The 26,749-nt window shown below is 39.4% G+C and overlaps 1 protein-coding gene across 2 annotated transcripts in view; it reads left to right on the top strand.

Annotated features, from left to right (window-relative positions):
- The first annotated feature begins 849 nt into the window (after nucleotides 1–849).
- Nucleotides 850–26,749, top strand: part of fstl5 (follistatin-like 5) — a 166,951-nt gene continuing 141,051 nt past the window's right edge. Inside the window, exons 1-2 of one of the 2 annotated variants that reach the window (XM_051419118.1) lie at nucleotides 850–1,403; nucleotides 25,702–25,843. In XM_051419118.1, coding sequence (XP_051275078.1) covers nucleotides 1,381–1,403; nucleotides 25,702–25,843 — 165 coding nt within the window. In that variant the 5' untranslated portion in view covers nucleotides 850–1,380. The remainder of the gene's footprint in view (nucleotides 1,404–25,701; nucleotides 25,844–26,749) is intronic. The other variant, XM_051419119.1, reaches the window with a different exon arrangement.

Here is a 26,749-nt window from a genome sequence, read left to right on the forward strand (position 1 = left end):
ACTGAGCACACCTGTGCGCATGACACAAAAACAACAACACCTACATTTGTGGAGTACTAAGATCCTTAACTGAAGTAAAGGTAGTTAGACCTCAGTGTAAAGGGACTTTGTTACAAATACTGCATTTAAAATCCTACTTAAGTAAAAGTACTGAAATATAATTATTTATTATCATATAATATTAAGCTTAGCTTTATTTATCACAATACACCATATTTATAAACTGATCATGTGTTTGTATGAAAAATCTGCTTCTGTGTTGTCTCTGTGTTTTAAAATGTCCTTCTGAAATGCAGTGGAAGCTAGAAATACTCAAGTCAGGTGTCTCAAAATAGTAGTCAGGTACAGTACTTGAGTAAATGTACTTAGTTACTTTTACTGACTAATACTAATACTAATAGTAACGATAAAAAAATTATAAAAATGTTTTTCCTGAAAACGTAATTGATTACTGAACTGGTTACTCTTGTTATTATTCGGCTCACTCTCCCTTATATGGTGACTAAAAAACGTCTTTAAAGGAAATAAATACATAAATTAAATGTGCATATTGTTGTTTTTAGAGGTCATTCTCCCCTCACGACGATACACCTGGAGGTCATACAGTAACAGTACAGTGGATAAAATGGTGGATACACCACCTTTTTATTCTCCACTCCATCACTGGAGCATGAGTCGCGCGTGCGTGCGTGTGTGTGTGTGCGTATGAGTGAGTGAGTGAGTTAGTGAGTGGGGCAGCCATAAAGAAACCCAACTCTCTCTCCCTCTCTTTCCCTTCTTAGTCAAGGACAGTTTCGCTTGGCGCACAGGACCGAAACGCTTCACATTCCGTCTGTCCTCGTTTTGTTGCTTATACTGCCTACTACGGGATATTTGCGATTGGTTCATCCCTCCCTCTCCTCCCTCCCTCCCGCGTGATTGTATGTAAATCCGGTCGGGACTGAGCCAGTAGGTGAGGTTGGGGCTGGTGGCTCCTGCCTCGGTGGCGCACACGAGACCCGAGAGCGGCCGAGGTGAGATCGCTGTGCCGTCGGAGCTGTCCACTGTGCCGTGGTGCTGAACTCCTCTTCACTCTCTCGTTGTTCGCCCTCCTCTATCGGCTCCACTGTGCATTGGTGATATTTTGGGAAAGGATTAACAGCCTTCCCTTTGGCTGCTTATCGGCGCAAACTTCTCCCGAGGACATCTCTCTCTCTCTCTCTCTCTCTCTCTCTCTCTCTCTCTCTCTCTCTCTCTCTCTCTCTCCCTCTCCACACATCGGAAATTACACCCCACCAGCCGTGGATTTGACCTGAGCTCGAGATTATCTTTGATAATAGTTTGTTGAGAAGTGTTGTTTCCCTCCGTTCACTCCTAATCTCGCTTGGATTATCCTCCTGGATGGTTTACGTCTGGACACACAGGTAAGGAAAAACCTGATTTTGTTTAGTTTACTCAGGACTAATTTTTAAAACCAGACCAGGGTCCATCCGTGAAAATCCCCCCCTGCTATCAGACAGCGAGTTTAACCCTCATCATCGGTGAGGCGCCACAACTCTTGTCTAATGATCCACCAGGTCACTCTCCTTGACTCGGGAAATATCTCCCAATCTGCTGCCTCAAGCTTTTTCAATTTCAATTTACTTGTCGCCTGGTCCCGGAGGCTCAAACCAACTGATATGAGGATATCTGAAGTTGAGATTATAGTTGCTGGTATTCCGTCAGGGCGCTCACACTGAGGCACAAACACTTCCCATTGTCACACGGTCAGTGTTTTTTTGAAACGATTGGAGACACGCCACGTTGCCCAGAGCTTTTAATTTATCCGCGTAGTACTTAGTGTGTTATTTTTTTTTTCCTTGGCACGCTAATCCTTGAGTGACACCGTTAGCAGCAGAGGGATTATACTTTTGTTTTTCATCCTCAGCTTTGCGCCTGACTCATTTGGCACTATATTACAGGCTCCTGCACCGGGGATGGCCATTACTTGTGTTGTTTGATGGGTTTGCGAATGAATTTTGGGGTCATGTTTTTCTTTTATCGCCGCGATGGTGCAGCAGATGGAGTTAGAGCGAACCTAAAACCAGATTAAGTTCTGCCATCGATACGACTCAGATTAACAGCCTGAAATCCTTTCAAGAGGTTTCTGTTGTGGGATATAGTAGCCTCATTGTTAGCTCTGGAAATACATTATATGTATGGGAACACATCAGACTTAGTGCATTTTACAGTGCTATTATAAATGCTGTAAAAGCCAACAATACATACTAGAAACATCAAACTATCGGTTAGCAAGGGTTGAATGTAACTAAATACATTTACTCAAGCACTGGTCTACACAAATTTGAGGTACTTGTTCTTCAGTATTTACATTTTGTGCATACTTTTGCTCCAGTATGTTCATGGGAAAATGTCATTTGACAGTGTTTGTTGCTTGTTACTTTACAAGTGACACATACATATTATAGCTTTATAAAAATATAGACTATAAACAGTAGCATATATACAATAGTTACACTCACAAGGGCCACAATTCTGCATTGAGTAGTTTTACTTTTCACTTGTTTTTTAAATAATACTTTCAACATATTCCACACAGGAGTATTTCTACAGTGCCATTGCTATTTTACTTGAGTAAGAAATGATTGTATTTTAAGTATATTACGGTGACTTTTACTCATGACTGAAAAATAAGCACTTCCTTTATGACTAGCTTTTTGTGGGTAAGGTGTCCTAAGCCTGAATCCTGATTTGCCTGGTGACAGCATTATTCATTATACACCATAGGGGACACAACAAACAACGTTTGTTGATCTATACAATTCATTAGCAGTCTATATACTCTATTTCCTCTTTGTGATTCACAGGGAACACAGACACTGACAATCCCAACACGTTCTTCTAATTACAGCAGTAATTTAAATTCTTGTAGAGGAAGTGTGAATGCTACAGAAACCATGCAGTTTGAACGTTCAGCCATCTGCAGGCATTTACAATCCAACTTCGGTCTCTTTATTCCCACAATGCAGTCACTTTATCTATGAAGGCTCTTTGAAACCCCAAGATAGAATCTACTTCCAGTGGCGCATTAGATGAATGAGTGGATCTGTTTTTCAAGGCTCCAATCACTAATTGATTCTCCACTTGAATACGAACCAGGGACCAAGTAATGTATCATTTATGTTGCCTACATATTATATATATTGTGCAGAGCACAATGTGGATAGTTGATAAACATTATAATCTTAATAATAAATGTAATATAAAAAATAAAGAACAGACTCAGTCGTAGAGGGAAAGAGACATAATACCATGCTCATTCTGTAGGCTTTCTGCACTGAAATGATACTGATACATTCATTTATGTTCAAACCCACAAGGACACCAACAAAGCCAAACAGCAGTGTTCAGAATATTCTCAAGGGAAAAACATTGTGTTCCACCATGCCAATACCAGAAAAAGTCTTTCCACTCCTGTTTTTTCCTTTGCTCAGATCCAATTAAGCTATTTAACAACAGGTAGGAGATGGTGCCAGCTGAGCAGGTAGTGGTGTTAATGGAGCTGCTCTGCTTTTCATTACAATGACTTTCTTCGAGCACCGCAGGGAGGCAAAGGCTTTTGAGTCAATAATGCTTTTCACCAGAAAGAAGAAAAAAATGCAAGGAAACTGATCAAAGGATTTCAGATTTGAGAAGAAAAGCACTCTGTGTGAAGGTGTCGGCGCACAGTAATGGCTGCTGCTCGTAGGGGGCAGATTTTGATGCTATGGCAATAAACCTGTATATGTTGGGGGTGGCGTTATGCGCTAGTACTGAAAATGGCACCGTTTTAGGGTCTTCACAGTGATCTCAGGAGTCCTGGCATTGCAGCAGGTTAAAAAATGGCTTTCTGTAGAGGTGTCAGATACATTCTCAAATTCAGCAGTTCACTTTTCAACACTAAGTCAGATCCGAAAGGTTTTTCTGTTACAACACAATGTTATGATCTTACACTAGCCCTTTCATGGCTTCTGTACTTATCTATTCTGATTTCCCAGTGGTTTCTACTGGTGCACTCATAGGAGGTCAAACAACTATACTGCAACCCTCCCAGCTTCCTTTGGATCCCTTGGGGAACCCAAAGGTGTCTTTCCAGCATCTACCATCATATTGTTACTGAGCTCAAATGTGAACAAAACATAATGGAACAATGTGCCATACTGTGCTAGTATATAGTATATTGTATGTGGCAGTATTATGGCATTTATTTATTGTTGTTATTGTTATTATTTATAATCAAAAAATGAAATAAATCAATTAAAAACATCTAATATTATCAAAATACTACAAAATCTATAATGCAAATATATATATATATATATATATATATATATATATATATATTATAAGTTTTGCATTTCATGTAATATTTTCAATATCAGCCTGCTACGTAGTCATGGTCATTCACGTAGCGAATGCATGGCAAGGTAATAAGCAGAGGTAAAATGGTTAAAAAAACACTGCAATCGCGGCTCCACATGGGAACTTTTAAGAGAAGTGTGGATTGGGACTACCCCTTTTCCACCAAAACAGCTCTGGTTCTTGAACTTTTTCCCTTCAGGATTCAACAACAGTCAACAATGAATAATCTTCTTATTTGGAATAAACCTGCCTCCCACATAAACTGTCCATAGGATTGGTCTACTGTATTTTAATGTGAGTCATTATGATGGTACTTGGAGAGCCCAATATTTTCTGAGGTGGTATGCGGTGTAAGAAGCTTGAGAAACACTGCTGTAGATCATCCAGAGTAATGGGCACATTTCTGTTGACTTTATTGGTAACTTTTCAAGGCTTTAAGCATTACACATTAAATTAAATTTACCTAAATTTTATTGGGGTGTGGTGGCAGAAGTTTAAGAGATGGATATCTCAAAACTTGTGCAGATAAAACCAAAGTTATCAGCATGGCCAAATATCACTGGAGCTGAGGGAGAATTTATGTTCCTTTGTAATTTGGGTGAACCCAACCTTTAAAGGAACTGTTCAATATTTCTCTCATGTTTGTGCCCGGGGTCGCCTGAAGGTGATTAGCCAAGGTTAGCATAAAGACAGAAAGCAAGTCTGGCTGTGTCTAAAGTTCAAAAACCATCACCTCAAGACAGAAATCTAAGAATGTTATGTAATGCAACAAGCAACATTTTTGTCCAGCCACAGCATTTCTGTGCTGCGTCTCCACTGTTTGTCTGGCAAGCTCACAGTGATGACAAGACTCCAAGAAGTCATTGTCACCCAGCTGTTCTTCGCCAAGGAACTGTTACAGTACTTAAGTTTTACAAAGACAGACAAACAGCATACATTTTCAGTTTGACATTCACTTAAATGTTGAACCTTTAAGCACAAACAGACGTATCAATCCTTTTACTCCCAGCAAGAAAGTATATTTACCAAAATGACTAGTCCTTCAATATTTCAAACAATCTTTAGCTAGAATTCTGTCTTCAGTGAAATAACCCCCTTCTAGACAGCCTATATTTATATTGAGTATATTTTCTAAGTAATGCCTGGTTTCACATTCACAGTTACACTCATTAACACCTGGGAGGTGCCCATTACAGCCACAGTGATTCCACTGGAGCAATATGGAGAGTAAAGTGTTTTTAAAATGGGCCCACCAGTACTATTTGTATGGTATTTACTTCTTGAATCCTCCCTAAGCAGCTGACCAGCAACTCTTTGTATGGATGGTGACTGCCTTCCCTCTGTAACCATCACTTAATGCAGGGGCCACATTTCACAAGGCAACAATTCAAATAAAATTGTATTTAACATTTGTGCACGTAAAACAATTGACATAAAAATGAGCTGGTGAAAAGCTTAATTTCCTTCTGTGAGAATCTACATTTCAGTATGTTTTGATACACCAATTGTTAAGGTTTCATCTCTCAATAGCTCAGGCCCAACCTACCTCAACAATAACACTTCTAACATTGCTTTCCCCTGTTCCACCACCCCCCTCTTCCCACTCGGAGTGAAGCTGTAACCGCTGCCAACTCCCATCTGTGTCTCTGTGTCTGTCTTTGTTGTTCCCCTCTTCAATACGTGGAACCTTTATTGTGCAGTAGACCCACACACATTGAGATATGGCATCCTGCTGCCATGTTTAAGAGACACTACCTCCTGACATTCTGATGTCTCCTGGCAAGGAGGGGGTTTGTTTGATGATGTAAAAAAAAACAGTTTTTCCTCCATTGCGCACATTTCATTTCTCTTTTGTGGGAGAGTCCACGGTTGCTGAATGCATGCAAACAGACAGTAAGCCTCTTTTTATCACATGTAGCAGTTACAGATGAGAACAGTTATAATGTAATTTAGATTATTAGCACGTAATCAACTTGCTGTAATGATGTATGAGAATGTCTACTCTGTGTGCAGTGAAGTCAAACATTTCCACTGGATCATATTTCTTTTTTTCTCTTTGCTTCGAGGATCAATCTAAGGCAACAGAATGAGGCTCTGTTTCCTGACTTTTCAAACAGCTCTAGATTTCTGAAGCATGACCTCCTCCACTCCATGTCTTGATTGAACTCCAAGTGGATTGTTAAATTGTTATTGTCATAACCCATTTCGTACAGTACAGCAGAACAAGGCTTTTGTGGCTTCTTTTAAAACCAAGGCTGGGTGAAATATTGAGACACCTCTCTCTCTGTCTCAGTGCTCTTTGGCAGATGGTCAGACCATAATAGAAGTTGCTCAGACCTTAAGGATGAGGGTCAACAGGCTCCAGGTTTATGCACTAATCCTGTCAGTCTGCCACAAGCAGGCCGATGGCAAGTGTGACTTGAGGCTTTGTCCAATATGTTTCAGTGGGTGGAGGTGCTGAGGTTTGATAGGAGACATCATAGTCTGTCTCTGAGATAATAATGCTGTTGTTTGCTGTTTGTTGGAACTGTATGACACTTGGGGAGGCGGTTGTTTGGGTGGTCTGGCCATGCGTTGCATTTTAATGGCATCACAGGTCGCAGTTCACTGTTCACTGCCGCCGTGGCCAAGTGTGACGGCATTGTTCCGGGCACAGTGCAGTAGATCAGATCAGTCTGATTATGTAATGATTGTTAACAATGAGACAGTCAATGTGCCTCTGCCAGGCTTTTTCCTGCAGAGTTGTAGCGACAGCTTGTACCTCAGGACATTTGAAATGGTCTATAAATTAAATGGCTATAAAAGAAAAGTCAAGGTCCTTCCTGCCACAGCCTCGTATGTGGAGACTCCTGCGATCATAAATGATTGTAATGTGGACCGTATAATGCCAGAGTCCCCACTGTCAAACCATTGTCATACAGGACTTATGAGTACACTGTGGAGTCTCTGCACCAAAAGGTCCCAAAACCTCTGCTGTGCATAGTGACTGCAGGAAATACTATATATGTGAAATGCTCACTCACTTAATGTTAATAGTTGTGGTTTTTGGATGAATTCAGTGGTACAATTGGAGCTGATAGCACACAGTAGGTTGTTTCTAATTCTCAGATGTCATGCCAAGCTAGACAGAAATCCTGTGTATGACCAAAGCTATATTAGAATCACTTAATTTTCTCACTGGGTGTTTATACAGAGCTGAGATGAATAATGGGCTCCCTCTCTAAGGACAAATTAGTTCAAACTTTCATACAGTACAAACTGGTAGCCGGGTACTGGTCACAGTGTGCAATCTAGCATTTCTTAGAGGACAGCTCGGGTGGATCAAAGGCAAACTATATACTCTGAGAAAACGCAAGCAGTCATTAGGAGCCAGAAGTTCAGTCTCAATTTCCCTGCATGTTTCAGTATTCTAGTGTTTTGTAAGGTTACTTTTATTCACTTTAATTTGTTTTTATTTACTTTAAAGGTCCTGCGTGTAACATTTAGAGGGATCTATTGGCAGAAATGGATTATAATTATGCATAATTATGATTTCATTAGTGCATAATCACCTGAAATTAAGAACTGTTATGGTTTTGTTACCTTAGAATGAGCCTTTTATATCTACAGACACTGTGGGTTGCTTTCCATGGAGGTCACAATGTTGAAATGCCAAGTTTCTGCAGTAGATAGATAGATAGATAGATAGATAGATACTTTATTTATCCCAAGGGAAATTCAAGTCCAGAACGGACAAACTAAATATTCGCTCTAGATAGGGCCTTTCTCATTTTGCAAGGGGAGGGTGAAGCGAAGGCGCTAGATACCACTACATCCTATACACTTGTGCTTGAATCTGTTAATTTGAAAATAAACAAATAAATATATGGACATAAATATATGTACAAGTTGATTAATTTATATTTAAACTAACAATGCTACTGACAAAGCAATTTCAACATTAATAGCTGTTCTGGGGCTTTCAATTGTATCACATAATCTTCTGCTGCAAATTCAGTTTGCCAAGCTTTCTTTGGGTTGTAGATGTTGAAATTTCCATTTTTATGAGCACTTTAAAGGATTAAGTTGATATTTTGGAAAATACTCTTATTTGCTCTCTTGACAAAAGTTAAACGACAAACACAGAGTGAAACTAACAATGACACATCCTGTTTCCAAACTCAGAAAATAATGTTTGGGTTCCTGCAGGATCCTTGAGCCAGTCTTAGCAATCACTGAAAGCCCACAGTCCATAACACGAAACATCTATAGTCATGCTGAGAACAAAGCAGGCTGTAAGTTAGAAACACATCAGAGGCTCATTAACGTTCCAGTGATTGACCAGCTGAACTCTGGTTACCCTCATGACTTTCTTTCTGTTTTAGCTGCTCTAAATCCCTATGCTTCTTCTCAATGTATGCGCCAGTCTCTCACGGTTGACATCACTGTGATTCAAACAGAATTAATTTCATATCCCAAATGCATTATAAGAATCACGTGAGATTTAAATGAGATGCTGGTGTTCTCAAGAATGGAAATACCTGCCAGGTTTTGTTTCTGACACTGTTGTTGATACTGGTGAAGTACCTACTTTCTGAGTGCGAGGATCATTGATATTCCGCATTAGATTTCAAAAGTTTCTCTGCTTAGATTTGGACTGCCTGCCAGGATTTTCAGCAGATTAACTTTGAAAGTGATTTAGCTCTCGGCTTCTGCAGTCGCTACCAGGGCAGAAAAATAACTTTTTCTCATCCGCTATTGCCACTCATACTGGCTCACATATTCCCACATTGACTAAATATTCCAAACAGGCAAAATTTTATCTGTTTGTGTGACCCTGATAGTGGCAGCGGAGTATATCAAAACTTAATTTGAGGACTGGGCGTGAAAAGGGATGATTGACAGTCATGTAGGCATACGTAAATATAGAGGAGACCCAGCATTATACTGTAAATACTCACACACACATGCACACACACATACTACATAATAAACACACGCCGAGGGAGCATTTGTGACGTTACTCCTTCGGTGGTAAAATGTAACTGTGGTGTGCAGGGGATTTAGTGGGGAGACACAATACGCCACCATAAGTTCAAAGCTCAGTGTAATCACATTTTATGCGTTTGGATAGATATCTGAATGAAACAGATAACAGCCTCATAAAAAGGATGGGGGATAATGAATTATGTCATCACAACAATCCAGCCAACAAATTTACACAAGGGCCTATCTCCTTCTTTATCTGTTATCTGGTGGCATTGGGATGCACTGCTGTCATCCACTTGGCATTTGGAGCCATGCGTCCTGTCTAATGAGTCGGCAATATCGGAGCGGTGGGTTCAGAAGCAGGGTTGGAGACGGCAAGTTGCTTCTTTGAAGTCCAGTGAAAGTGAGGGTTCACAAATCAGAAAGACGTCTGAGCTAATTATTTAGCGTGGCTCGTAAATGTGGGCACTGAGATGTGATTGACAGGGTTTTGGACGATGAGACCAGTTTTTCTGAAGTTCTTTTCCGCAGTTGTTCAATAACATTAAAGAACCATACTAATGTTTTTGCATGTTTTAGCCAATTAACTACAAATAATACACTTTACATTACTGCTGACCATTTCAGTTCATGTCAGCAAGGTGATGAATACCAACTGTTAGTAGTATTAGCAGTATGTTATGGTGGCTACTACTCTGCAAAGGTTGTTACATTATCATACAATATTCAGTCACAACAGCACTCACAACAACCGCCTCATCACCACATATGTACAGATCAACTATAAAATATTTAGTGCTAAAGACCTACAGCAAAGTACATTCACACACAAGCCTCCCCATACCCACCACATACACACATGCTTGTCTGATTTGATATGATCAAGTACATTTTATCCAGACACATAGCATAGAACAGAATAGTATAGTAAATATCATATAGTATAATAACATAGTATGCTGTTTACTGATCACTACAATCACACAATTTTTTTTTTTAACTGTTTCAGCTTTTTATGAACAGTTTGAAAGGTATTGTGCACTTGTTTAATATCCATTCCCAGCCTTGTTTGTCGAGTGATGCAAGATGATAAATTGTATCACTGTATAAAACCACTGACTTCTCAAAACCTACAGGGGACTGTTGGACAGCACCTAAAAGTAAACTATTGGTATGGACACTGATATGACTCCTGACTTGGACTTGTCAGGACTTGACAGGAAGCTTCTGAACAAAAGGAGATTCATACGTTATGTTGCTGCTTGAATAGTGAGTGCACGATCCCTCACAAGCTTCCCACTCACAAATACTGCCAGTTGTGTGGAAAGGGGAGCCAGGCTAAGCCATCTTTTCCAACTGAATATTATTTAATTTGATCATGTGTTGATTATCAAGGGTCTGATGTCATTAGTATACTTTTTTAATGCAGGCATTACTGAGCAGAAGTGCAATTTTCAACAACGCCATGCTTCATAACACACAGTCACACCTGAGAGCTGCCCTGAACAGCTACAGCTTTCATCCACTAGCCACTGAGCGGCCCCACTGGAGCTACTGGGGGTTAAGTGCACCTTAACAGTGTGTAATAAGGTAGCGACAAGTCACTCAGTTGGTCACATTCAGATTTATTGTTTTTAGGTTATTTTAGCAGAGTCTTGAGTTTGGGAGTTTCTTGAATCAAACTGGCTTATTATTTACTCTCTCGTGTTACAGCTCCCCTTTAAGCACTTAAACTTATTAACTTATATATAAATAAACTAACTTTAAACTGTATGATCATACCCTATAATCTCGACCAAAATAAAAGGTCAATGAAATAAAATGTGCAAAGAAATTTCAAAATGTAATTCATATCAATAATTAATAAAAGAAAAATATATGCCTCGTACTTTTAGCAATTCTATATACTGTGGGTCTAACAAGGAGAAATGTCATATTGGAGCTACTGACTAAATGGGAATATTTTTCAGGAGTGACACATCCTCGGTTCCTCAACGACAGGCCTTGTGATGTGCCTGAATGAATCCTTCAACTCCCAGTTATTTGTTTGGCACTGCTCAGTGACCCGCAGAAGACTGTGGTTAGTGGACAACTTCCAGGTGGGACTGTGTGTAAAAGTGAACAGATGTGGAGTTCACTGGGTGCACTCTCTGCAGATAATTCTCTGGATGGGTAAAGGTGAAAACAAAGTTTTACTCTTCCTCTGTAAGAAAACCCTGAAAACAAGAGGGAAGAATTTGCTTACTATTCGCCTATTTTTTTTCATGAGAGAAGTCTGAATCAATGAACATATCCCATCCACAGCCCTAAAAACCTGCAGGTTTTTTTGCCACTTGATGGCATTGGAAACAAGTTCTGAATGCAACATTGACATCACATCAACACCTTTTAAGTTGATATGTTGAACTTGTTAGCAAACAGTTTCTTATTTACACATCCAGCAGTTACGTAGCAACATTATCATTCATTTGGGGTCAACTTTTTACCCACTTGATGAATGTAACTCCAATATTCACTCTCTTTTAGCTCAGTTTTCAGTTTCTACCAACTCCAGAGGGAAATGTCTGTCTCTTTAGCTGCTAAATGCTCCACTTTGCCAACCAGCTACTCACTTAACTGTGTCTGTCTGCTGTTTGGTGCTAAGCAGGTAGTGTAAACAGCTTCCTGTTCCAGCTGAAATCAATGTGAGAGTGGTGAGAGTGAACCAAAATAAAAAAGTTGCTGGGCAGATAAACAATGAGCTGAAACGTATTACAAAGCTCCATAAAGCTGAGGGGAGCTGCAGATTCATGTGACTCATATGTTCATCACTACAAGCTGCGTTTTTTTTACATTGTCACATTGTTTTCACATTATCATTTGATACATTGGTGATACAATATAAATTAAAGCTGCAAGCAGCGTTGGGGGGGCCCTCCCCCCGGCCCCCCGGAAGCGGCCGTGCGGTGGGGTTGCGGCGTGCCGTCGTAACAAGCGCGGAGGGCCACGCGAAAACCCCACAAAAAACTCCTCCAAAACAGCTCCCCATCCCCACACAGCGCCTCCCTTTCCTTTTTACTGTTTTTTTTTTTTTTACTATTTGTGTGGAGTTCTGTACATTATCATTTGATACATTAGGGCGGTGATACAGAATATATGAAGTTTAGTGGAAATTGGACATTGCCTGAAGTTAGACCGTTTCATGGAAAATGGTCTGAATACCAAAAAGTTGTACACTTTGTTTTTATAAGACTGTCCAATATAGCGGTTTCCCACTATGCTCCACGACAATACTCTCTAGGAATATGTTTGTAGATGTGGCTAGTGGGGGGGGGGGGGGGTTTTTTTTTTCCCTTTGAAAAAAAAGCATAGGAATTCAAAATCTTTGACGAGACACCCGGGACACGCCTTTCAACGTAAAGTATTAAAAAAAAAATTTGAATAGCAAGATTATTCAAGAGTACTGTATTTTTTATAAAGTTTGAGGGCACGCCACGGACACGCCCTTCAACGTACAGATAATTTTAGTTTGTTAAGATAAATGAAAAAAAAATATCAAAAGTGCAAATTTAAATGAAAATAGCGACTTCCTGTGGGATTTGGGGGAGGGGGCCAAGGGGGTTTTTGGAACCCCCGAAAATTATAAAATGCCTATTGAGTTTCGTACATGTCGGTAAAACGTGGCGCGGGGCTGATGTATTTTATTCTGTGGGGGCGCTACAAGCACGAGAACGATTTTTGGTATGTTAGCTTCAGGCACCACTCTACCGTGCTCTGTGAATTTCATATTCATAACTATGACAGTATCCGCACAGTGATTTACCCTGCCACCAGGTGCCACCTAGTGGCGTGATTTTTCCTTTTACCAAGTTTCATCTTAATCACACATACCGTTGTAGAGCTATAAACTCCTTCATTTTAAAGAGCGCCACCTTGTGGTGATGACCTGAAATTGTGCACGATGCCTAAGGAAGACATGGGGAACTATGGACCCAAGGTTGGTGTAAATCAGACATACCAACGTGGAGAAATACCCCACTTCCTTTTGACGAAAAATCAACAGGAAGTGCTAATTTTATAACTTCCTTATTTTTTAAAATATCAAAATTCTTCAAATTACTTTTGTTGTCAGGACGGTCCACAGATGCTATGTGCAAAATTTCGTGCGAATCGGACAAAGTGTGTAGGATGAACACCAAAAAGTGATTTATGGACATTTTGCGCTCTAGAAAAAAAATCTAGGCGGAAGTGGGCGTGGCCTATATGGGGGGTTCGCTCCATTCCGAGGCGTGGATATAAGGTTTTGAATGTGAGACAAACTATGCGGGAGTTATTAGCCTTTCAAATCGGCCGAAACAGCGCCACCTAGTGGCCTACCTACTGGCTGATCTGCATGTGACGCATGGAATCTCTAAGTTTAATGAGGCTTGACAAATCTGCCAAATAAAATTGAGAGTTCGTCAATGCACGGGGCTGGAAACGCAGTTGAAGTTTACTAGAAATAATAATAATAAACATAGGAAAAACAATATGGACCTTCCAGTTCATACTGGCTAGGTCCCTAATTAGTGCTTGCTTTAACTTGAAAATAAATCTAAAAAGTTGTTTTTTTATTTAAATATACCACTGTATTGTGAAACATATCTGATGGACTGTAAAATGCAATAAATCACATAAATGAAAAAATCATAAGCTCTTAGTAAAAAAAGCAAACAGGGTCCTATCAGACTGCTGATTTGAATGCCCTACTAGTAACATTACCAATAAACCTTCATTGTTGGAGCAGCTCAGTGCATACATTTGTATATCAATGTAGAAATATTCACGCTAATTCATTAAGGAATTCAATAATTAGGTTAATGAATTAGCTCATTAGCATAACTGGTCATATTTAATATATCATAGTGATTGTGGAAGGACATTAGGCAGCTCAAGTGGCTCTTATTTGGATGGGATCCAGAATATTTGAGAGATGATTAAGGCTGTGCCAGGTTTGGGCCTCAGCTTTTTGAGGCCTGTTCAGATTTGGCTCTACTATTTGGACTCAATTTAAGCTCCACAAAGAAATCCCCCTTCAGAAAATTGCTCCTCAGATGAAAAGAAAGAAAGGAAGCAAAGCCATACTTTTTAAAAAAGGAGCTCTTTTCAACTCTTTCTCAATACTGTAGTCACTAATGCTCATTATCTTGCTGTGAATAGCACAAAGCAGGATACATTTAATGAAGTCTTAAATTTCTGTTGGCATTTTACCAGTCTGAACATTTAAACAGTAGACTGCTGTTAAAAAGGCAGCCCTAAAGGTCAGCTTGAGGTAAAGCAACCACCACCAACTTTTTGTGTTGATTTTGGTGACCCCTGTGGACCAAAGCAGTGTTTCCTGGAATTAAAGCTCCAAATTTCCCATGAGCACCTGTATCATAAAGATGCTTATGTGGGTCATAAAGAGGCATCAGTAAAAAATTGAGACAGTTTCATGAACAGTTATAAACTGATTGTAGCTGCTTTAATTTGTCAAGAAAACAAATCAAAAGTAAAATTACTAGAACTCCTCAGGTGTCGCTGACCCGGATGATTTGCTCTATAAGCAACAGTCAGTCAAAATGTTTTACCTTTATATCAGCAGGGACCCTTTATTATTAAAAAGACTGTGCGCATAATCTAAAGGTCACATATGTGTGCGTAGAAACATGAACTAAACACGCTAAATGTAAATGTGTTTTCCAAATATGGAGATCACAGGAAAATCAGAGGCTGCACACGAAGCAGAACCCATGCTAGCTGTCAGTAGATACAGCTGCCAGCACAGCTGGGCGTCTGTAGAGAAAGTGCTCTCATAGCAAAAAGATGCTGTACATCCTCTCACCAAATCATCTGTCACCATGTCATCTTAGATGAATGGCCGGTGATTACACAATGACGGTTTTGTCAGGAGGTGGCTTCGAACCACCTAATTCTGGGTAGATGACAAGACTGTTGATGTTGCCACATTCTTCTGAGAAAAAGAAGCGCTGATGAGACGTGTCACTTCAGAATTTTAAATCAATACAACTCTAAATAAGAAATGTTGTTCTGGTTCAGTTCAGTTACAGTCATTATCAGATATTGAGATAAAAAAATATGTGTTTATTAGGGCTTTTTGACCATACAGTCCTAAATTCAGGAGCTAACTCAGTGATTGAAAGTCATTGTGGCATAATTGCCTTCTTTAGCCTCTCAAAAACTGTGAGGAGGGATCTTAGATGAGCAGACGTGAAAAGGGACTCAAAAGAAAGGCCAGGCCCACCATCTGCGGAACTGATTATTTCTTTTGCTTTTAAAACAATCTGCAAGTTAAAAGTAACCAATATAACTTACACATCAATAACAGAAAGGTAAATTCCCCGTACAGACAGTGTATGTTTCTCAATACTTGCTGTACACAAGTAGGATCTGCCTGTGGACCTTTAGTACTCCAAACTCTACTCTTGAACCAGAAAAAATATTACCTTGGGAGCAGCAACAAGCAAAAGGTCCCTGCGGTCAAAATTCATCAAAGATCTTGAGATACTAATAATTTCCCAGGGTTCAAGGAAAGGTTCCTGCTGAAAAGGGAAATGTTTTTACTCTGTATTCCCAATTGATATCACCGAATTGTAAGTTAGTCACTATAACCCATTCATGACAGCTTTCACATTTGAGGTTCTAAGCACCTGGTTTATAGCAGTTTTTTTTTAATAGGAAGGAAGCCTCTGGCACCCAGGAAGCTATGTGTTTTATGTTTCCAGCTGCTGCAACAGCTTGGAATAAACAGAAGGACTGGGCAGTTATCATGTGCAGCGACAGTCACCATTGGCAAAAAAGCACAATGTGCAGAAACTCAAACTTTATCAGCAGAACCTTAAAGAAGAAAGATGTGACAGTACTGGCCAGAACATTTTTATAGACAATTGATCTCAGTGTAGTGCCAAAATTATACAACAAAGATTATGTAGCTCCCAAGTTGTTGCCAAAAAACAGAGGTAGCAGATCAGCACCATACTTATACTTTACTGCACAGTGATAAAACATGATGATAAAAAGCAAGAATTAAAGCTGGAAAGTAGCAGCTATATATGATTTTAAATACTTTCACTTAGTTTACTCAAGATCTTGGGAACAATTATTTGGCAAAACAATTCTAACTCAAAATTGTCCACATGAGCTTTTTCTGGATCTTTCAACTGTATCAGACATGGCTCATTTAATCCATAGCACCTTTAGGACTTGAAAATGAAGAAGTCTTACTTTTAAATGCAAATTAAGAAAAAGTCTGAAACATACTATACATGAAATATTTACTGCCACCAAGCTTGCATGCCAACAGATCCATCTCCTTGCCAACCGAGCAAACTCCACCTCTGCTGTAGAAGACCATGTCAAATAATTGAAAGCTCTGGGAAAAGCTGACTTTGCATTGGGACTGTTTCATTTTTTTTGTTGTTAGACATGTTTTTATACATAGACCAGTTCTTGAGATAATTAAAGATGTTCTAAAAGAAATAAAGATGAATAATAATTAATAGTAGATTAAAAAGACCTCTTTTAGACTATAATCAAATAGTAAAATGCCAGGATGTGACTGTGTACTACAACTGGGTTCTGGAAATTGTTCAGTGCTCTAACATGCACTGGGCAAAAATCAGGGAAACATACTGAAGAAGTCGGCAGTAATTCTAGAAATGAACATTAAACAATATCACACTTATCCAGCCTTTGTACCATTAATGAATTACTAGCACAGGTTACTAGTGTTGTAATTAACAACTTTGATTTGCAGAATCGAAGAGTTTTGTGAGCATTGCTGTGAGTGAGCTTAGAAATGTTTAAGACTTTTGATAATAGCTTCATTCTTAAAGGGGATAAAAAACCTGATCCTTTAAAAACTTTACAGCCACTGTACAGTTCAATTTGGATTTATGGTTAATGGCTTACATACTGTACCTGCACAGTTTATAGCCGAAAGTTATGAGGCATGTGTTTGGAAATATGAGGTTTGTGAAATAAAAAATGTTTTATATAACTACAAATCTCTAGTTTCTCTCTATAACATGTAGGTCAAATATAAAGTTATCGTCTTTTCTGAAAGTGTAGAAGCGAACACTCAATATGCTGTTTTCCAGCTTGTAGTTTCATAGTAGATATTTGTGGTTGAGTTCTTTGCCCAGGGGAATCTCAGCAGTATTTTCAGAAGGAAAGGATTTTTGCCCCTTTACTTCAAACACGCAGTTTCTCTGAGCTGGGCTTCATATAAGCTTACAACCTTACACTCACCATAGAACTTCTCTAACCTCTAGGCAAGTGCTGCCCCTTTTTATGAACCCACTTTGCCATTTATTAACTGACTCACTGACTGCATGTCTTGCAGAAAGATATGTAGTATGGTCTGTTTGAGCTGTAGGAGTTTTTATACTCCTCCAGAACCACCAGAAATCCGTAATGAAATGCTTTTCCTCGCCCTATGCAAAACATTCTCAGCACATCCTTTTTAAACCTCAAGTGTTTCATTTTCATGCACATCATAAATGCGCGGACTACAAAGGCAGTTGATGTTTCCTTGATTCCCCCAAATAATAGCCAACCAGTCATGGGATGTGAGAATTTTGGAAAACGATTCATCAGACCCCATGGTGGAACATACCATGAATACTATACGAGATACTAATTTAGCCATGTATGACATTCAAAGTCATCTCTCTGTTCCTTTTGTTGTAAGGAACCGCTCCATCTGAGAGACTGGCACAGCATTTTTCTGCGTTTGTAAGGGAAGAACAGGGACCAAACGGAAGCGCTACCCTAGGGGGAAGTGTGTCGCCTGTGGTTTTGGACGTGCTTTGAACTTGAAGGAGTCCTTTATCAGTGTTACAGTGCTGCCGGGGATGTATGAGTACGAGAAGTGCCATGATAACTCTGCCAAATAAGACAGTGCTGCAGCAGGGTGCTTGGGCAGCAAACACACAGCAGATGCTCCAGTGTTCTCCAGATATCTCAGAGATGAACTGTAGTACTCCAACCAAATTGATCTGTACATAGAAATACCGCTGAGCGTGCTTAAAGAGATCTGCCCCACAGGAGGTCAGGGATGTGTCAGCTGAAGCATATGTGAGAGAGAGACGGGGGGAGGGGGGAGCAGTTTATCTGCTGACTTCAAGTTCCCCTCCAGTGACCTCGCTGACAATTTGAATAATTTCAAACAAGCCTGTCTAGGAAATCATTGGTTTACAGAGCAAACTTGGAGCACCAGTGCATCCCTGCTAGTGGAAACACTTCTACCAAAATCCAATTTCTCAGCTGCACAGGAGGGCTTCATTTTGACTGGAAATGGGCCAGTGTGAAGAGACTACTTTTTCCTATAGAGATCCACTGTGAATAAGGTTAGTTAAGTCTCTGAAGCTCACAATGTTGTTTAGTCCGCAGCGTACAGATTCAGAACTTCTGAAAACAACTTTCAGTGTCCATCATGAGCAAATTCCACTAAATCAACAATAAAAAACTTGACCTGTCTAGCTAACTTTTTGTGTATGCAAAACCAACTAAATCTTCTTGTAGTTATGTTTTTGTGGTTATTCTAAAAAACATAGTTTGTTATATGTCATTAAACATTTGCAGAAGACTTGCAAAGGCCCTTTAGGCTTTAGGACCCTTCCCTTGGTGATGACAATGCAGAAATAAAAAAACAAAAACAAATATAATTTCTACAGGGAAAAATTCCCTTCTTTAGAGCACTTTCTTATGCTCACAAGGGCTGCAGCATTAAAAACAAAACAAAAAACCAAGGCAGTTTTACCTGCAGGCACCTGCTGGATGCACAATTTAATAGAAACATATTGAATAAAACTTGTAATGAAATAAAATGAATGAAACTTTATAGACTGGAATAAAAGCTCAGAATACTGAATATAAATGTGACAACATTGCATGAAACTGAATATACTGACTTGACAATTTAGCCTTTATTTTTTTATTGACAATATCCCATATTACATAGAAAAATGCACTGTTATCCAAACTGAGAGTAATGTATCTTAGAGACAAAAGAAAGGAATTTTCCCCTACTTTCTGAACAATGGTTAGGGTTGGAAAATGTCCCATTTTACAATCTAAAAACTGTCCCCTTTAGAAGCCTGTTGAGTTTGGTGTATTGCTTTGGCTTATACACACATAGTTCATTATTGTATTATCTGGCTGTTATTGTATTTTTTCAGTGCCTGTGACCTACATGGTAGGCTAACATAATGAAGTAGTTATCTTCTTTATTGACACAGAATTAGCATCTGGCCACCGGTGGCAGCACCAAGCACGATACTGCTGAGAGTAGCCACAATTCCAGCGCCATCTTGGATTTCCTCAGGTTGATTGAGTTGAATTGATATGCACCTGCTGTGTGTTTGTTACTTCACACACCACAGATATCTATCTATCTATCTATCTATCTATCTATCTATCTATCTATCTATCTATCTATCTATCTATCTATCTATCTATCTATACACACACATATTTTAGAGGAAAAAAAAATAGAAAAAGAGCCTCCACATTTACAAGCTACAATAAAAAAAAGTGATGATTACATATCAATGCATCCATAACCACAATGCAATAATATAATATACATTATTCTGATATGAGCTATCAAGATGGAGCTAAAAGTAATGCTTTGGTTGATTCTCTTTTCTTCAGAAATCCTATACTTAGAATTAGAGTACGTAGAATTATTAAGACAACAAAGACCTCAAGTGGTCATTGCAAGTTATCATAGGAACTGTTGAGCAAGGCACTTAAGCTTTGGTAAACTGCTCAGCTGCATAGCACTTCTGATTGTACTGGACTGCTCCCTGGTGTAAATCTGTAAGACTGGCTGACTTTGAAGCAGGGTGATCGCAGAAAAACCACATGCATGCTCAGCAAAGTGGATAAATAACAGTGAACACATGAAAAAAATGTGGTTATTTTTCCTCCTATACTTTGCATTTTATAGGTTAAAAAAGAAGAAATATACTTGCCAAAGGGCTGAAAAGTTGCTGCCACAGGAAAATGATGAATGACTCTTCAAATGTCATTTCAACACTTGACAGGTTTCAAACACAGTTTGCAAAAATGGCATTTAAAGAAACCGTTCAGAATATTGTTGGTGTAAAGAAAATTGTCTATCTTTCAGAGAAGGCTTTGATTTCTAAATTATCTGTGAGGATAGCTGACAGCATTTTGTGCTATGTATTCCTGTTCTATCTGTCATCAGATTGTTTTGTGGCAGCATCATCATAAGAATAAGATAAGCCAATGTGGCAGGAGTGTGACCTTATGCATTTCATAAATGGGAAATATTATGTGCTTGAAAGATGTGACACCCAGAGACCAAAAAATGGGTGGCCTGTGTTTTAAAGGTACTGAATGAAAAGCTAAAATATGTAGGTTCAACATATTGATTAGTTCCAGTAGTTACATTTTAAGAATGATCAACTTGGCAAGCTTGGCAAAATTGTTTTATTTTGTGCTGAAAGAAGGTCTGGTTCACTCACATGTAATTTGAGTATTTCAGACAGCACAGTGACCTTGAGGAGGTGTCAGCCCTCACACTGAGTGTGTTTCAGCATGTGTTTGGCCATGGTCAGTTGCATGCATGTTGCCCTGTTCACAATATCTAAATTGCAAGAAGCTGCACATTTTAAAAAAAGGTAAAATGTGTGATAAAAGAGCATTATAATGAAGTGCTGTAGTGCTGCAGAGAATCATGTTTGTTTGGTACCCAGCAAATGTTTTCTTTTTCACAGTGAACATTTAAATTGTGTTGCAAAAATGGTCATTCCCACTAATTGTGAATAATCTCACAGTCCCAGTATCTGTCAAAATAATTGCCATATAATTTTTATTTTACCATATCGTGCAGCCATACTCTGTTCCTCACTCATAGATGTTTACCCCACACACTCTTGGGAACGATGCCGTACAACCACAGTTCTCTCTATTTGGGTACAACTCATCAGGAACTTAAGGGAGTTGAAAGGTGCTAGAACAAGGCCGCCTTGCATGTTTTCAGCTTTTCAATAATCGTAAGAAAGAGATCAAATATTTTAACTTAAATGGTCATAAATCATGTAATACTGCATACTATACTAAACAGCATACTATGAGTGGCCAAAGCTACCAGTCAGTTCAGGATGGTGGTTTCCTACCTGAAGGTCAGAACCTGACCAGGGGTCACACCGTCTGAGGGTTGGCAAGATGATTAACAGGAGAGGAAAGTAGAAAGAATATTTTTGACATTCATCTAATCTTTGTTTTTTCTTGTAAATTACTGACTACGTTGACCTCTTCAGGGATCTGAAAATGAGTCAAAGGACTGGTTGTGACTAGTTTAAGTCCACCAGTAGAACTTAGACTTGCTAGTTTTGAGTTTTAAACCTGTAACTATTCCTGACACCTACAGAATTTCATGATATTGGTTCTTTTTTTAAATAAAATTACACTTTTTATTCTGGTCTGTTTTTTCAGTTTGTTGAGAAATAAGCAAACATCTTTAGTTGTTATGAGAGACTTTGTAGAAGATATGTGAGATAGCACTGCAAAACAGATGCTTGAGGGAAGCGTCATTTGCTGTGGTGGTTGTTACTAAAATATTTTGTACACTCTTCTAGAGGGTTTGGTGCCCTTGTACAAAAGGCTAAAATATCTTAACTTGTGCCATATGTTGTTCTGATTGTTGAAACTATATGCTCTCTGTTTTGTCTTAAAAACATGAACTGTACTCTATACTGGAAAAATAGAGGAAACTCAGTGTTCCCAGTGGTCCATCAGCCGTATTCAGAATTCCTGATTTCTCATGGGCTTTGTTTAATTACATCTGAGACAGGCTGACTGTAATTAGAAAGCTGTAAATTGAAGAGTTATCAGCAATAAGTCAGAATTAGTCTAAGCTGACGAATAGTCGTGTGAGTAGAGCGTTCCTGAATTAAGGCCTTTTAGGGGAAGATCGTGCATACTGTCAGAAAAATGTATGGCATGTTTAATTATGTATTCCTAATTTCCAGACTTATGACTTACCAAACATGTGTGACAGCTGATAGTAAATAACAGTGTGTGCATTTATTCAAACCCAGCTAATCCCCAGTATGTTGCCGTCAGGTGATACATATACATACACATAGTATCTGTATAGGGCTGTATGGACATTTTCTGTTGTTATGCTTGCCCAGTGCATTGAACGGCAAAAATTTGCTGAATTAGACGGATGGGAGGGTTAGAGGAGAGCAGCTGTGAGCTTGTCAAAACATGATGCATTGTGTACATAGTGGGGAAATAGGTAGTCTTCATTTGAAAGTCAATGCCAAAGCTTAGACGTGCTCTGGGGAATTTAAAACCGTGAGCCAAAGTTATGATGGCACTCCCTTGGGGGGGAGGGCCAGGCAAAACTTCCAGACTGTTTCTGTCTCTTGTGCTTTAAAGACAAATAAATAAGACTTGTAGTATTAACTCTAACACATACAAGGACTTGTATGTGCAAATGACTCACAGGGAGTTGATCTCAGTTAAATTCAGGAACATCATGTACTGGGGTTCAGGAGGTAGAGCGGGATGTCCATCAGACGGTTGGTGGTTCGATCTCCAGCTCCTCACACTGCTTATTGAAGTGTCCTTGAGCAAGATACTCACTGACAAGAAAATTAACTCACCAATGGCCATATAACCTCAGAACTCAAAATTCTTTGTGCAGTCTGGTGTGGAACAGGAGCAATTTAAATATGCATTGTTCAATCCACATGCTTTCTTAGGGACTCTTTAAAAAAATACAGAACAGCATAGTTGGCACTTTATTAACTGTTCAGAGCTCCCAGTAAGATTACTAATGATTCAGGAGAAGTAGAACTTGAAAGTTATTTGTACGTGTTGCAGTTGTGACTGATCATAATGAGTTAAATGTCTGCGAGGAACTGTGCTGTATGACGCAGTTAAACTTCTTAAAACTGTGCATATGTCTCTGTCTGACAGAGCATCCTGCAAAAGTTAGTCCATTAATAACCCATTTAACACTGGGACGCCGCAAAGAAGTTGATTGATTGTGCTAGCAGATATGGTAATCCACCTAGTGTGGCTAAAAGACTGTGTTAGCAGAGAAGTGGAGCAGCAGCAGCTGCAGGCAGGGTTCCTACCTGGATCTGGAGAGTTTAGGAATGCATAGAGAATGAATATGATCACATTAAAGAGGCAATAAGTAAGATTTTTAGTGCCCCATAGCACAAAAGGACCATAATATGTCTGCAGGGGGTTAGGGAGGCTGTTGATCATTACCAGCAGCTTAACAATTACTTTTCCAGGTTGAGAAGTCTTTAGATTTTTCTCTTTCATACTTTGGAATAAAAACTCCCTGCATGCTGGATTATCAATGCCCCCTACCTACTACACTGACAGAGACTGGAGTGAGGGACTGGCATGATGAGATATTTCATCTGCAAAAGCTAAAAGCTTTGTTCTGAAGGAAAATATGTCAAAAAACATAAAAGCTTAAAGGTCCACTGGGTAACATTTAGGATGAATGTTTTCTTTAGTGTATAATCACCTGAAAATAAGTTAGTTAATAAGAGTTTTAGTTTCCTTAGAATGAGTGGCTTTTATCTTTTACAGAGTTTGTCTTGTTGAACTGCAGCGTTTCTACAGGAGCCCAGAATGGAAACTAAACACTAAATTTATTTTACATCCTTGAACAACAGGGTGAGCCGAGGGCTTTGTAATTAGCTATTACACTGCTAGATGCCACTAAATCATACACACTGGTCCTTTAAAGCAGCAGCATTATGCTAGTATGTTGCATATAACATACCACTTGAATATCTGCTCTAATTAGCTGATTTGTTTTATTTAGTTCTTTTGATTTAAACGTGTTTGGAAACTCAATGGGACGAGTTGGATGGGTTGGTAGGTGGACTGATGGTGGGTGTGATTTGTGCAGGAAGAGATTCTATCAAAGTTGTCTCAGAGTTTGACAAAGAACAAAGACAGTGTCTCTAAAGGTTAAAGAAAAGTCACAGAAATTGAGTGTTGAATCTGGCAGACAATTGTATACGTACCCCAGCTCTTGATATTTGTTCTTCTAATTGAAAGTTTCATCAGTAAGATTCACATACAGTGCACAGACAAAGTTCTTTATATCTGTTCAAAAACAAAAGTTGACTTAACATGAAGAGATGGAAAGCAGAAAGTGAAAATCTGCAGGTGTCAGGCAGCTCAGCAAGGTATTAAAAGTCACATAAAGTCACAACAATAAAGTTTTAATGTTCCCTCTTCGTCCGGGATATCACAGTGACATGCCGCTCTGCTGGCACGACCTCCTGACCTCCAGTGAATAGCATGTGGGCCCGCAGAGCTGCCACAATAGTGCCTTTGTTGTCTGACTCAGTGTCACTCCCGAAGAACAAGGAAGCAGGGTCACCATCCTGCTGTCAGTCATCTCCCTCCGCTGGAGGATGATGAGCAGGCACTGGTGGCTTGAGACGGCTTAGAAAGTACAGCTCAGTGTTTGCCTGTGAAAATCAACAAGTCAAGTCGAGTCAAATTCATTTATGAAGCGCTTCTAACAAAGGGGATTTTTGCGACGTGCTGCACAAAGAACTGAGGGCATAAATACAGATAAAGACGGGGGATAAAAATAAGAAGCTAGCACATTGCAGATTTCAACATAAAGCTTGTGTGCGTGCATGTGTTTGTGTATTTCTCTGTGTGTTAAACCTTGTGATAGGCAATATGAGAGCACTGGCTCACATGTATCATCTTCTCTCTGTATTTCCTGTGTTTTGACTTCCTTGAACATTGCTGTTTCTGGTAAACAGACATTTTTTCGCAGGGCTTGTTTTTCCCCACAAACGCTGTTTTGTTTAATTCATGTCATGCAAAGGTCAAACTCGTTTTTATACAGCGCAATGAATTATTGAAAATGCTGTTATATTGGAGGTGAAAAGTGGATGGTCTCACTCCGTTAAATAAATATATTTGGGCTGCTCTGTGAGGGTGTGAGGAAACTGTTTAAGATGTAATCTCTCCGCTACATCAGAGTTGCTTGACTTAGACACTCAGCCTAATTAATCCAAAGCCCTCACTTTAATTGCCTTAATATATTGGTTCTTTGTCTTCTTTATCTTGATTTTCTCATGACGTCTATTTCCCCTTAATTGATTCAAAAGGAGATCTAATCTCTTCGCCGAGTGTTAGGCATGTATTGATAGCTTTAGTTTAAACCAGCGACAGTTTTGCGGTTCTCATTGTCTACACTAATTATGGCGGACTTGATGTATTGTCTTGGCCATCCCGGTATTGAACCTCCAGTGTGTTAGAGAAGAGCACTCACCATTCTTGTTTGGTTTTTGACAGGAAAAGACCAATGAAGACAGCCAGATGGTGGTCCGCGGCAATCTTATTGTTGGGGCTCGTTGCGCTCGGCGCCAACGGGAGACCCAACAAGGAGGGATTCAGGTCGCCGCCCTATCGACCAGTCGTGAGATTCCGACACAAGGTATTGATTGCAGACTTTTTTAATTTGCTGTCTGTAAGAAAAGGGACTTTTGCCAAGTATGAAACTAATTACAGTGGCGCTTTCTTCCTGAATCAGATGGCTCTCCTGTGGTTGTTGTTTTTATGCCTACTGAAAAAATATTTAATGAATCATTATCCCTCCCTCTGTGCCAGGGGACTGTCTTTTCAAAGACAACATCAGACTAATATGAGGCACAGCTGAGCAAAGATGAGCTCTGAATGAAGTGAGGATGTTCACATGTCATTTTAGCTTAACGATTAAAGTAAAAGATGTAATTTAATGCTCACTGACCCAGCGATACAGAGCAGGCCCTCACAAGCAAACTCTTTTCACTCTTGTTCCATCTAAAGGAATAAGTTACATTTTTCCCTCTAAACTAGTAGGATACTGGAGAGGTTTTTCTCTTATTTGTTTTCAAACCACCAGAGTAGCAGATATGGATCAATTAGAGCCAGACTGGGAAGGAAATTGACTGTTTTGTCTGATGGGGACTTGAGGAAAGCAAAGTGTTTTGTCAAGAGGCATTAGTTGGATTGTGGTTCTTCAGTACACGTTTCAGAAACACTTCTCCTCCTCATCCTATCCAAGAAAAAAATTAGTAGTGGCAATGAAGGAAAAACCACAAGGAAATCTGTCATCTTCAGACTAAATAGTGTGTTTAAGATTTATTTCAGTCAGCTTTAGTCATGTCTGCGTTGGAATTAAAGGCAAACACAGTGGGACTAAAAGGTGGCTGGGGTGAGAGGTGGTTAGAAAGAGAAGGAGATGGAGAGGGAGACAGAGGGAACAGATGGTAGGAATGTCATTGGACTGTATCAGAGTTGAGTGAGGAGCCGGGAGCGATGCAAAGCTGTTCAATCGACACAATGGTCAAACACATTTTGA

Source organism: Dicentrarchus labrax, unplaced genomic scaffold (assembly GCF_905237075.1).
Source record: "Dicentrarchus labrax unplaced genomic scaffold, dlabrax2021, whole genome shotgun sequence".
NCBI lineage: Eukaryota > Metazoa > Chordata > Actinopteri > Moronidae > Dicentrarchus > Dicentrarchus labrax.